This window comes from Xenopus laevis, chromosome 4L (genome assembly GCF_017654675.1).
Source record: "Xenopus laevis strain J_2021 chromosome 4L, Xenopus_laevis_v10.1, whole genome shotgun sequence".
Taxonomy (NCBI): domain Eukaryota; kingdom Metazoa; phylum Chordata; class Amphibia; order Anura; family Pipidae; genus Xenopus; species Xenopus laevis.
Window position 1 is genome coordinate 4192380 of NC_054377.1, and position 13805 is coordinate 4206184.

At 44.4% G+C, this 13805-nt stretch overlaps 1 protein-coding gene across 3 annotated transcripts; it reads right to left on the reverse strand.

Moving 5' to 3' along the window:
• Window positions 1–14: 14 nt before the first annotated feature.
• On the reverse strand, window positions 15–13805 carry LOC108713736 (dickkopf-related protein 3). 3 transcript variants are annotated; one of them, XM_018257281.2, is made up of 9 exons: window positions 13681–13805; window positions 13031–13312; window positions 8942–9073; window positions 8067–8147; window positions 4055–4147; window positions 2930–3065; window positions 2600–2756; window positions 2321–2494; window positions 15–1213 (listed from the first exon to the last, which is right to left on the reverse strand). In XM_018257281.2, exons 2-9 carry the CDS (start codon window positions 13256–13258, stop codon window positions 991–993), a joined length of 1224 nt encoding a protein of 407 aa, XP_018112770.1. In that variant the 5' UTR covers window positions 13259–13312; window positions 13681–13805; the 3' UTR covers window positions 15–990. The 3 variants fall into 3 exon arrangements, with proteins under 3 accessions (XP_018112770.1, XP_041445658.1, XP_018112769.1); XM_041589724.1 differs by having other exon boundaries at window positions 13707–13803; XM_018257280.2 differs by having other exon boundaries at window positions 13655–13785.

Here is a 13805-nt window from a genome sequence, read left to right on the forward strand (position 1 = left end):
GATTTCAGTGCAGTTCTCTGCTGAAGCAGCACAATTAACTGATGCGTTTTGGGGAAAAAAATGTTTTCCCATGACAGTACCCCTTTAAGGATCTCCGAGTGAGACCGCTTGAGTCTCCCCCCTACTGGCCAATGGCAGCGTCATTATATAGCCCCTATACAGGGCAGTTGCTACAACGGGAGCCAAACTTGGGCAGCTATATCAAAGTATATGCACATTTATATGCAAGTTCCTACCATATTGCTGGCCTCTACATAGCCATGTGATCTAGTCTCCACCTAGTGGTCGCTAAAGCATGTTGAGGCAAGCCATATGGCAGCTCCTTTGTGGAACTGTAAGTGGCAGTGAAGGAATGTTCAATACCTGGAATAAACTAGGCATTATTATTAAAGGAAGACATTCCCCCATTCCAAGATGTTTGATAGACCTTAGGCCAAGATTTCAGGCCTCGGGGTAGTCTTCTGAATCTAATCCTGAAGGAACATCCTGATGCCTAAACCAGTTTCTGACCCTGTAGGTGAAAGGGGATAAACTGTATGAGAGGAGGGACCTAGAGCAACTGGTCAGCCATGAACCATTTAGTGCAATGTAGAAAACGAGATGCTGAAGACTGAAGGTTGCAGTGGGCTACGTTGTCCTGGTAGATGTTAGGGGGGCATTGGATTAAATCGTGTTGTTTAACATGGGGACAAGCAAACCATTTATTCATTTCAACCTCGTTCTATAGTTGATATGGGTTGAAAAGGAAAACTGTCCATCAAGATCAACCTATTGCCCAATCATTGAGCAGTGAGTGTCCGAACAGAGATGACTAGACAATCATTGGATCTTCAACGATTGGTTACTCTCGTATTGTGGATGATTATCCGCCAACCACAATACATAGGCCCTTACCCACCCGCTACCCAGGCATAAGGCAACCGTACTAGTGAGATAGAGGTCAAATTGGCTGCAGAGGAGGTCATTAGGAGTCTGAATAAGAGTTAGTTCTTATTTATAATCATCCAATGGATGTTCCACCACCAACCCAGGATCTGCCCCGTCCGTTTTTTCTAATGGACCCGCATCTGCTCCGTCCGGAGTTGCCATTATGTTACTGTCCTCATAGGCACGATCTTCCATGATGCCAACAAATGGCAGGATTTCTTCAGGGAGGTCCACATCGACTCTCTTGGCTTCGGCCAGTGACTGATCTCCATAGAGCGACTCCAAGCTGCGACAAAGAAAAACGGGAACCACATTAGATTTGTCAAAGCCTAAATGTAAAGCTGAGGAAAGAGTCCAACCATAAACAACCAAGATCTGCTCATTTGCTGAATATAACAAATGACAAGGTCTCTTGGGCCAACAACTGAACCATAACAGAGACCTATGCTGACCTGTTAGGAGAGGACCACATCAGTGACCTCTTGCAGTCCTCACCCAATGGGGATTTTCAAATCTGTATGATTTGTGGCCAATCTCCAGCCAGATGTCAGTTGGGTTTTTGGTATATGAGCCAGTGTGGAACCTTTTATAGGGTAGCTTGTGGCTTTCAGGCAGTGGTGGGAATTTTAGCTCCGTAACAACTGAAGGTTTGCAGATATCAAAGAGCCTGTCCCATCTAAGAACAACCTTGAAGGCAGCACTTACCTTCAGCTGAGGCACTGCCCACTGACTACAAGTCTAACTTCCATCTAGTGGCCCTAAACTCAATGCCTCAAAGTAACATTCCTCCTTTACTCATCCATGGAGGAAAATATGTAATAACCTTTCTCTGTATGCAATGATATATTGCCTTGAGGCTTCTGATGACCCCTTAGTGTTGAGGCCGCATTGGAAGGGACTGGTTGCTATTGAAAACACAAGTGCAACATGGATGACTTCTTATAAAAAAGCATATCAGGGCTTTCAGGTCAAGAAGCCCATTTTTGAGGTCCAACATTTGGTTCAAACTCTTCCCAAAACTCCTAGCATGTTATTAATGCATGAAAACATTGCACCAACTCTCAACTATTTCTAACTTCAGGATAAGCCCCCTAGTCACTGCTCTGGGAGGCCTTAGGGAGGGGATAACCAGCTTGAGTCCTTCACCCAATCCACCTGCATGGTCATGTTTTTGTGTGGGCTCATGGGCCAAGCAAGAGGAGGCTGCGGGTGCTTTACCTGCCAAGAAGAGGTATCAGCAGAACATATTGAGTCTGTTGAGATGAGGATTGGTTGTAATTAATCCAATAAAGCAACCAATAATCAGAGCTTCCTGAGGAGGGTCTAACAGCTCAGACATCATGTTCTTTATCCTCTAGAAAGGCAAACCACTAATCTTGGATTATTTTAGTACCTCTCCTCTGAAGGGCTGCCATTCTGTCCATCTGATAATCGTGTTCCATCTTCATAGTACTGCCCTTCCTGGGGCATGATGCCTACGAATGGAGGGATCCCCTCCGGCAACCCCGAATCAGATCTTTTGCCTTCAGCTGGTGAAGGTTCTTCGCACACTGATACTGAGGTTTGACTGGAGATAGAAGACAAAAATATTATGGGGCAAATCCACTGGGACAGTTCTAAAACTGGGCCAATGCCAATCTCACCAGGTAAAATGGATAGAATGTCTCGTTACCTCTGAGGCTGACACTCTAGTCCGGGGGAGCAGGGGCACCAGCCCAGAACTCCAGCAGGTTGCACGTCCCAGTTCAGTATGTCTAGGAATTTGTTGGACGGGTCGAAACAGGGTTCCCCTTTCAATGGCAGAGGGGTGCAAACAGGGAACAGGAGATCTGCAGGGGGTTTGGGTACAAAACAGTTTAAAGGCTTCTCTTAGCTTTGCCGGCAGTATGTGAGCCCTTCCCTTAGACGCCATGGAGAGATAGAAAGTGAGTGTGCACAGCTTGTTAGATAGGCTTTACAGTGGAAAATCCTGGAAGCGGAAGGATATAACGGGGTACATTACTTGAGTGAACTGAGCAGCAGAATCCGGGGTTACAATCCTCTTGGCTCTCGCAGATGGTTCCCCCGTCTCCTTTCATAACGTTGGAGCACTGACCCCAAACACAGAGACCCTCGCAGCACTCCCCGTCCCTTGTGCACTAAAGAGAGAGAAAATAAAATGACATTGGAGCATCCCATTCACAAGGCCCCGGGGGCTTTTATTTGCGGAGACCTTTCCTCTGCTCACTGACTTTGTTTTTCTGCCAACTGTAGCCTGAATGAACAGCAGGTGGCGCTGCTGTTTCACGTTCATTATATTAATGGTAACTGTAGAATTGTTTTCCCTTTACTTCGTTACCTATGGTTTCTATGAGGAGGTCGGTGACTCCTCTGTTGCCTTCGCTAAGCTCTTGTGTTGAGCTGCCAGGCTTTAAGCTTCCCATAACCCTCCTATTGTGTTACCACTAGGGATGCGCAGAATCCAGGATTCGGTTCAGGATTCAGCCTTTTTCCGCAGGATTCGGCCGAATCCTTTGTGAAGGATTCGGGGGTTCGGCCGAATCCAAAATAGTGGATTCGGTGCATCCCTAGTTACCACCCCAAATCAGATGCACAATGGTGCAAGTAGGGGACAACAATCAAAGCTCATTGATGCTTTTCTACAGCATTAATAAACATTACACAGCGAGAGCTGATTAAAGGGCAACAAGGCAAGCTCCTTCCTACTCTAAAGAATCTTCATTTAAAGGGGAACTAAACAAAAGGTATGTACAGTACCATTGCCCAGAATGCTCTTCTGAACACATTTGCCTGCATTGTCTACTCTTTTTCATTTTTCTATTAGCTCATCCTTTTTCTACAGCAGCTCGTGGATGCTAAGGGGTTAAACGACCCGTGCAGGCCACATGGCTGTAGCTTTAACATCTGCATATCATAGGAGCTGTGGAAAAGCATGATAATGGCAGTGTAAAACTGCGGCAATCATGAAAACAAGAGGAAATTAAATGTAAACTGCCAAAATGCTCAGCAAAGGATTATTTTAGGATATAAAATACTAAATACCCCTCAGTGTCTTCTTTTTCTTTTTTTTTTTCTCTCCCCTATAAAGTCCCAGCCAACTACCCCACCCCCCTCAGCAAAGCCTTACCGGCTCCATCACTTTGCATGTGAGGCATCTGTATTCGGCATCTCCAAAATTACAGTAATTCCCAGTTTTACAGTCCTCGTCCACAATGCACTCCTGCCAAACAAGATATTAATGTTATTATAGGGCTGACAATATCCATGGCAGCTCCCGCCTCCCCCCCCACCCTATAGGGCTCATTTACTAAGGAGCAAAAACGGAGGCCTGAGGTTTGATCTCAGACTGAAGTTTATGGAACAAGTTTCCCAGTCCCTGAAGTGAACCCACTAATTGCTGGCTAGGGAAAGCCAATGGGGTATCCATGGAAACAGCCATTCCAGAAATACTAATTATCTATAAAATAAACACAATTACTTATTATTGTTTTGGTTTATAGGCGGCCGATACATATTGTACTGAATTCCACTTTAATAACAGAATATTCTCCTCCCTTTGTCTTAATTAGGGACATTGCAGCATTAGACATTTGGGGTGAGTGTTTATTTGTGCCCTGGGTACCCCTGGAACTATAGCAGGGTGACCCCCAATGTTTCTATATATCTGTAACCTTGTTATGAGCTAAGGGGGCCCAGTCTGAAGGTCAGTTAGGGGGAGATTTGGGGTGAGTGTTTGTTTGTACCCTGGGTACCCCTGGAACTATAGCAGGGTGACCCCCAATGTTTCTATATATCTGTAACCTTGTTATGAGCTAAGGGGGCCCAGTCTGAAGGTCAGTTAGGGGGAGATTTGGGGTGAGTGTTTATTTGTGCCCTGGGTACCCCTGGAACTATAGCAGGGTGACACCCCAATGTTTCTATATATCTGTAATCTTGTTATGAGCTAAGGGGACCCAGTCTGAAGGCCAGTTAGGGGGAGATTTGGGGTGAGTGTTTATTTGTGCCCTGGGTACCCCTGGAACTATAGCAGGGTGACCCCCAATGTTTCTATATATCTGTAACCTTGTTATGAGCTAAGGGGGCCCAGTCTGAAGGTCAGTTAGGGGGAGATTTGGGGTGAGTGTTTATTTGTACCTTGGGTACCCCTGGAACTATAGCAGGGTGACACCCCAATGTTTCTATATATCTGTAACCTTGTTATGAGCTAAGGGGGCCCAGTCTGAAGGTCAGTTAGGGGGAGATTTGGGGTGAGTGCTTATTTGTACCCTGGGTACCCCTGGAACTATAGCAGGGTGACTGTTACCCCAATGTTTCTATATATCTGTAACCTTGTTATGAGCTAAGGGGGCTCAGTCTGAAGGTCAGTTAGGGGGAGATTTGGGGTGAGTGCTTATTTGTACCCTGGGTACCCCTGGAACTATAGCAGGGTGACCCCCAATGTTTCTATATATCTGTAACACTACAAACAAGGTTATTTCAGGTTAAATACATGATCCACCAGACTGGGAGCATTAATACCTGGTCCCACCACTGCTTCACCCCAAACTGCTCCGTGAAACCGATGTAAAATGATACTTTAGTTTGTTCCGATGGGAAGAGAAGGAGAAGCTACTGGCAGAGACTGGGAGGACTGGGAGGGAGGCAGGAGACACGGGATCTTTAGTTACAGAGGAAAGAAATCTCTGCCAGTTCAAACAAGGAAATCTCCCGGCACAACGTGGAATTCGGAGAAGGAGAAACGTATTTAATGCAAAGCATCTGCTCAGGGATAAAGAGCTCAGACGTGAGGATTATGATCTGCGAGGGACTGTCTTTATGGAGGTTCTTGTAGGGACCCCCACTTCCTAGGGCCACATAGAGCAGTAGATTTATACAGAGAAATACAGAATCTAAATAACTAAATTGTATCCCAGGTGTTGTTGCGACTACATCTCCCACCTTCCTTGGGGATCCAGAACAATTTTGGGGAGAAGTAACCTCCTCCTTATCTGTAAACCTCAGCAAACAAGGAAAGAAGGGGATCTTTATTTCTTACTTCATTAGGAATTAGTAATAAAAGGGTGAAAAGAGGCCTCAGCAAATCTCCCAGTATCCCTTTAAATCCCTCCCGCACCTTCTTTCCATCTGTCACTTATCCTGCTCTGAACTTGCTTATCTGGCAGTTGCGTCACTGGACAAATCAAATCACCCTAATAAATCCGCCAGATCATTTCCAGCAGAACTATATTGGCTTAGCGAGTTCCCGGCAATAAACCGTTAGCAACTCCCTGTATCTCCATGACCGTAAGCTCTGTGGGTCAGGGAATTACAATTTTCTGCAGTTATTCAAGATGCAACTGCCATTCAAGATTTTATTAGCACAGATGACAGCGTATAATGGGAGGGGCCAGGTGTCTGTTACTCAAGTAGTGGGTGGGGCTAGAACAGAGTGAGAGACAGAGTCTGTGACTCAAGTAGTGGGTGGGGCTAGAACAGAGTGAGAGACAGAGTCTGTGACTCAAGTAGTGGGTGGGGCTAGAACACTGATGGCAGCTTAAAGGGGGAGGGGCTGGCAGTGTGTAACTCAAGCAGTGGGTGCGGCTAGAACACTATGGAAGGGGGGGACGGAGAGTCTCTTTATTCTTATGCTGCACTGTGTAAGGTTAACTATATGGCAACTCCTACCCATATGTCATCAGCATTATGATTTATTGATATAGCAAGTTACGCAGCACTTTACATTAATTTATAACAAACACAAACGGGCTACAGGAATAAAAATGGGACCCTGCTCACAAGAGCTTACAATCTTCTGTCTAAACGCCCAGAAACAGGGGAAAGTATCCAGTTCTCAGGCTGGTACTGCGAGTTGTTCCTGCCCAGCGTTTCACTTAATCTTTTCCACATCTGTGACTCCTAAATAAACTCAGACACGTAGAGCAGGATTTCTGAGTCACCAGAGTCACAAACCCCCCAAACTGCCACATTGTCTCCCGACATCTCGGCACAACTGCCAGTCCCAGCGGCTGAAGGATCTTATGCCAGGGAAAGTGCCCATAATGTGTATTATATGGTGAATATTGTTTTTATTATATACAAATACTGGGTTTCCAGCAGCAACAGATAGAAGTTCCATAGAAGTCTCATTAGTATTAACGAGTAAGTTGATAATAATCTGTGTCTTTTTTGGCACCAAGCTCACACAAAAGCAGACTTTCCCACTAAGGGTTAATATACTGGCTGCACCAGACACATTAGTCATTAGGAAAACGTGAAATTCATTTGTTACCAACCCAAACAGAGACATTACAGCCCAAATGACAGGAGGCTTGAGGGAAGCTGGGACAGAATGCTCTGCTATACAGATAGAATCTCAGCTGCCATAAAGCAGGACAGGACTGCTGCTTACAATGGGGATCAGATAGGATCTGTGCAGCCACTGGGACAGAATGTTCTGTTATACAGATAGCTAGAATCTCAGCTGCCATAAAGCAGGACAGGACTGCTGCTTACAATGTGGATCAGATAGGATCTGTACAGCCACTGGGACAGAATGTTCTGTTATACAGATAGCTAGAATCTCAGCTGCCATAAAGCAGGACAGGACTGCTGCTTACAATGGGGATCAGATAGGATCTGTGCAGCCACTGGGACAGAATGTTCTGTTATACAGACAGCTAGAATCTCAGCTGCCATAAAGCAGGACAGGACTGTTGCTTACAATGGGGATCAGATAGGATCTGTGCAGCCAATGGGACAGAATGTTCTGTTATACAGATAGCTAGAATCTCAGCTGCCATAAAGCAGGACAGGACTGCTGCTTACAATGGGGATCAGATAGGATCTGTGCAGCCAATGGGACAGAATGTTCTGTTATACAGATAGCTAGAATCTCAGCTGCCATAAAGCAGGACAGGACTGCTGCTTACAATGGGGATCAGATAGGATCTGTGCAGCCACTGGGACAGAATGTTCTGTTATACAGATAGCTAGAATCTCAGCTGCCATAAAGCAGGAAAATTGTACTGTATGAAAATAAATGATATTTAATATGATAGGGGTTTTTTTTGAGAGCGATATGATTCTGGACAGCCTTACATTAGGGAGCCAGAAGCAGCAGTAAATAGTTGTAGACAAAGGCAGACAAGATACAAACTTACTTGGTGCTTCTTGTTGTTACTCTTCACAGAAGTGATAACAGTCTCTGAGTACAACGTGGAACTCGTGTGATTATCCGTATTCTGTAAAGACAAAACATTTAAATCAATCTATAACAAAAACATGAAAACACCCAAAATCACCCTCAGTACAACTGATCTCTTTCTTTTCTTTTCCCACTTGAGGGATCTCTCTGTACAGACTATGAGCAAACTTAGGGGACTGTTCCTGCTGAATTGTGCTTAGTACAGGGAATACCTATGCTGCCATAGTTTTATGGGATCTCTCTGTACAGACTATGAGCAAACTTAGGGACTGTTCCTGCTGAATTGTGCTTAGTACAGGGAATACCTATACTGCCATAGTTTTATGGGATCTCTCTGTACAGACTATGAGCAAACTTAGGGACTGTTCCTGCTGAATTGTGCTTAGTACAGGGAATACCTATGCTGCCATAGTTTTATGGGATCTCTCTGTACAGACTATGAGCAAACTTAGGGACTGTTCCTGCTGAATTGTGCTTAGTACAGGGAATACCTATACTGCCATAGTTTTATGGGATCTCTCTGTACAGACTATGAGCAAACTTAGGGACTGTTCCTGCTGAATTGTGCTTAGTACAGGGAATACCTATGCTGCCATAGTTTTATGGGATCTCTCTGTACAGACTATGAGCAAACTTAGGGGCTGTTCCTGCTGAATTGTGCTTAGTACAGGGAATACCTATGCTGCCATAGTTTTATGGGATCTCTCTGTACAGACTATGAGCAAACTTAGGGGGTTGTTCCTGCTGAATTGTGCTTAGTACAGGGGATTCTCTATGCTAATTATATCTCCTGACTATGCTACGCCCCTTCTCAGTTTGCACATTTCTTACCTTAATGATTTCCTTCTGGGTGCTGATGGTTTCGTTTCCAATCTCCGTCTCCGCGATGGTCTCGTTATGATAATTCGCAGGTAACTGGGCCCATACTGGTAACCTGTGAGCCAAGACTTCCTCTGCCTCCATCTGAAATGCCCCAAATAGACACAGCGGCTTCTCATTAAACGCCATTAGGGTGATTTCTCCCGAATTCTCAAAATGTTTCCTCTTGCACTGGGGGGGAAATTGTCTGATCTATTGAACTCCCTGCATTAACCCTTTGAGAGCCTCAACCTGCACTTATAAGAGAAAAAAAAGAACCTGGCGACAGCCCTGGCATGTGACAATGTGTGGCACTTAAGGGGTTAAACGGGGAAAAACCCTCCAGGGAAGGTTTTTTTTTTTTTTTTTTAGGAAATGTGAATTTATTTGGGAATGATAATGTTCCTTTACACTTGGACTGTGATTTGGACCCAGGCAGTGAATGTAACCATGGAAACAGGACCCCACTAATGATATTGACTTGTGGGATAAAGAAGGAGCAGCAAATCAGAAGCAGAAGGAAAGGGGAGGGGCTAAAGGAAAGATGAATATCGCCCTTGTCTGGGTCCCGTCTGTGTGTGGCCCCAGCGCTCTCATCTGATTGGTCCCCTGGGGCGGCTGCTGTTAAACTGCTCAGTCACTTGCTCCCCCCGGGCCGGATCACAGGGAAAAGGTGGGATTCAAAGCACAAACTTTGCTGAGGCTCCTGTACATGATGTATAATAAAGCAGCCCTATGCGCAGAAACGAACCCTAATGATGTTATTTCTTATCATTTATTCTGCAGACATTATACATCATTCCCATCAGTCCCTGCCCCAGTGAGCTTGCAATCTAAGGGCCCCGTCACATCACAGTTATATCAGGAGCCAATGAACTTGCCTGTATGTAAGGAAACCACACTACTTGCAGATAGAGCCCTGCCTGGAATTGAACCTGGGACCCCAGCGCTGAAAGGCAGAAGTGCTCCATTTGATTAGCCACTCCCCCACACAAATCAGACCACACCCACTGATTCTATAAAGCTCCAGGAAGGAGGGTTTTGGTGGAAGATTGTGCTTGGACCATGGAGAACAATGGAGACTTAAGCGAGTCTGAAACTGCACAATGAGTCAGAGCCAAAGAAAATAAGACAAAGGGAAAACAGCAGCTCGGTCACCTCTTATTATTTCCATCAGTCAACTATAAAGTGATAGTGTCCCTTTAACATGGCGTATCGAGGCCAGCTGCAACTCTTTATTCTGTTTATTTGCTCATGTTGATACATCTGGGTGTTCCCTCCCGACCCAAACATGGAATCGGCCTGAGAAGGGGGTGAGGAAACTGATTCACTAGCAAATTCCTGCACCAAAAAAACATCATTATTATCTGGGACCCACCAGCACCCGGAAATATTCCTCCTACAGCACCTACTTCCCCTTTATATAGCTTTCTCTCTAGTTCGCTCAGATTCTATTTCTCTCTCTCTATATTTCTCTCTGTTTCTCTCTCTCTCTCTGTCTATCTATCATTCTCTCACCCTCTCTCTCTCTCTCTCTCTCTATCTTTCTCTCTGTTTCTCTCTATATATATTTATCTCTATCTCTCTATTTCTCTCTTTATTTCTCTCTCTCTCTCTCTGTGTGTCTATCATTCTCTCTCTCTCTCTCTCTCTCTATATTTATCTCTATCTCTATTTCTCTCTCTCTATGTGTCTCTCTATCTGTTTCTCTCTCTCTCTGTTTCTCTCTCTATATTTATCTCTATCTCTATTTATCTCTCTTTGTCTCTCTATTTTTCTCTCTTTCTCTATTTCTCTCTAAATATTTCTCTCTCTGTGTCTCTGTTTGTCACTGTTGTCGCTCTCTCGCTCTATATATATATATATATAATTCTCTCTCTTTCTCTATCTGTCTCTCTATTTATCTCTGTCTGTCTGTCTCTCTATTTCTCTCTATGTATATTCTATCTCTCTCTATTTCTCTCTCTCTCTCTCTCTCTCTCTCTCTCTCTCTCTATGTGTCTCTATTTGCCTCTCTCTCTCTCTCTCTCTCTCTCTCTCTCTCTCTCTCTATTTTTCTCTGTTTCTCTGTTTCTCTCTAAATATTTCTCTCTCTGTGTCTCTCTATTTGTCACTCACTATATTTTTCTCTCTATTTCTCTCTCAATATATATTTCTCTCTCTCTCTCTCTCTCTCTCTCTCTCTATATATATATATAAATAATTCTCTCTATCTCTATGTGTCTCTCTATTTGTCACTCTCTCTCTATTTCTCTCTCTATACATTTTTCTCTCTATTTCTGTCTGTCTCGTTCTCAGAAATCTGGCACAAAACTGTCTTTTTTTTGTTGTTGCTGAGAGTTTCTGGCAGGAAATAAGAAATGTAAAATAACTGGGGTCAGCGTTGTGAATAATTTGGAAGGTATGCGGGAAAAATCCGACTCGGTGCGAAAAATTTCATATTCATAGAAGAGACGTTTTTTTATTAACCCCTGTGTTGCCTCTTCTTACTAATTAAAGGGGAAATAAACCCAAACAAAGATTGCACAGAAGCCCCAGACCTCGCCAGCACTAATGAAAGGAGCAGAAAATTGGCTATAAAATGTCTAATAAATCCCTGTTGTTAATTAAAGGCACAGTGCCAGTCCCAAACCTTCTATTGAGACCCTTGGCCGCCCCTATGGAAGATAAAGCAGCTGCACCCGCTGAGAAAAAGCAACACAATGAGGAGTTTGTGCAATAGACACAGTGTAACACAATGTACTGCTCTGTAACACTCTTACTGAGCGACTCTACACTCACACGTCTCACTGATAACAGATAAACCTCAAATCTCTCACTTTCCTTGTTAAGTCAGTCAGAGGCCTATCCAGCCGGCAGTGCTGTAATCATGGGACTCCTATTGGGCAGGTTACAGCCAATCAGGTGCAACCCTGGGGATTCTGATATGTTAAAGACACTTACAAGTACACACTTTGCTATTGTTCAATGGGGGAATCTATTTCCTGGTACTCCAGTGTCTCTACTTCCTTCCTGGCACACAGGAACAGCAGCACGGCCTTGCTTTACGACTAGTAATAAAACCATGGTCTAAGGAATCAAATGATGCTTATCTTACCCTTAAACCTAAATATAAATTACAAAAAAAGGAGATAATAAAGCGATTAGTGGATCCCTTTAATTAAAGGGGCTTTAAGTTGTAAAGCCACTTTTCAATTGTCCTTTTTTATTGTTTTTCAATTATTTGCCTTGTCACTGACCCCATCAAATCAAAAAAAACAAATACTCTGTAAGGCTACAGACATTGATATTGCTACTTTTTATTACTCATCTTTCTATTCAGGCCTCTCCTATTCTTATTCCAGTCTCTTATTCAAATCATTGCATGGTTGCTAGGGGAATTTGGACCCTAGCAACCAGTTGGCTAAAACTGCAAACTGAAGAGCTGCTGAATAAAAGACTAATTAAGTCAAAAAACACAAATAATAAAAAATGAAAACCAATTCGAAATTGTCTCAGAATATCCCTCTCGATATCAGACTGACAGTTAATTTAAACGTGAACAACCCTTTAAAATCTGAGGGTAACGAGGGCAGACAAATGACATAGAAACAAGTCCGACACTATATTTGGGGAGCACTACACACTCAGCTCCCTGTTTCAGTGATACATTGTTGCATCAAACTAAAAATGTTGTTCCAGCAAATACAAGGATCACATTGATTAAAGGGTAAGTTAAGCCTTAAAAAAGAAAAAAAAGCTTTGGTCGAGCACAAAAGAAACCCCTGTTCTTATCTTCTACCGCGTTATTTGTCCCTGACAACCAAAACATTTTTTTTTTAATGCCAGGTTTTTTAATTTTAATTGAGGGTTTTTCCATTCTGTAACATTCAGAGGGAGAGCGTGTGACTGTCTATAGGAAGAGACTGCTGCTTATAAGATTATGAAGTCATTTCAGTCAATCCCATAATGAGAGGTGTTTGAGTGCAATGGGACAGAGTAAAACTGTACCTCCCCCACCCCCTTGTCTCCCCCTGTATTTCTGTTGCTCCTATAGGGCTGTATATAGAGATTTCTGCTCACCTCTTTGACTGCATTCTGCAGCTTGGACTGAGTGTCCTCCATTAACTCTTCAACTTCCCTGAACATCTCATTCAGACTCTCCTCCTTATCTGTAAAGCTGAACAGAGGATCCAGCTGGGAGGCATCGCTGGGCTCCAGGGATTCTTCACTCTCTGAGGGGCTCCTGGTCGGAGAAGGGGTCACGGTGCCCAGGATGAAGGGCAGAATGAGGATCAGGCAGGTGGGCATGTTGTGGGCAGAGCAGATCCACCGAGTCGGTGCCAGTCCTGCCCAGGATCAAACCTGCAACAAAACACAGGGCAGGGGCGGGGCATAAACAGACTCCTCCTTCTTTAAGAAGCCCCCTAGGAAATGTGGGTCGGTGCCAAGCAGGGACTGGGAGTTCTGAACCTTTCCAGGTGGGATGGGGGTCGGGGACCCCATTGTGATTGCCCAATACCTTGTGCCCAGTGCCCCTCCCTTCAGCAATTAACTCCCACATTATCCAGTGCCCATTACTGATGCCCAGATGATATCACTGCCCCATTGGAATTCCATTGCTTTAATAGAAATGTTATTATAATAATTGCTCAGCCTATAGGAAAGGAGAATTCGCTTTCCCCACCGGACACTCCCGACACTGACCTGTAGCGGAAACACCCGACACTGACCTGCCGCGGAAACACCCGACACTGACCTGCCGCGGAAACACCCGAGTCTCATGAGACGGAGAAAGAACAATGCGGAGCCGGAGACTCAGGGACCAGCGCTCACCTCTCAGCCGCCAGGCCCCCTG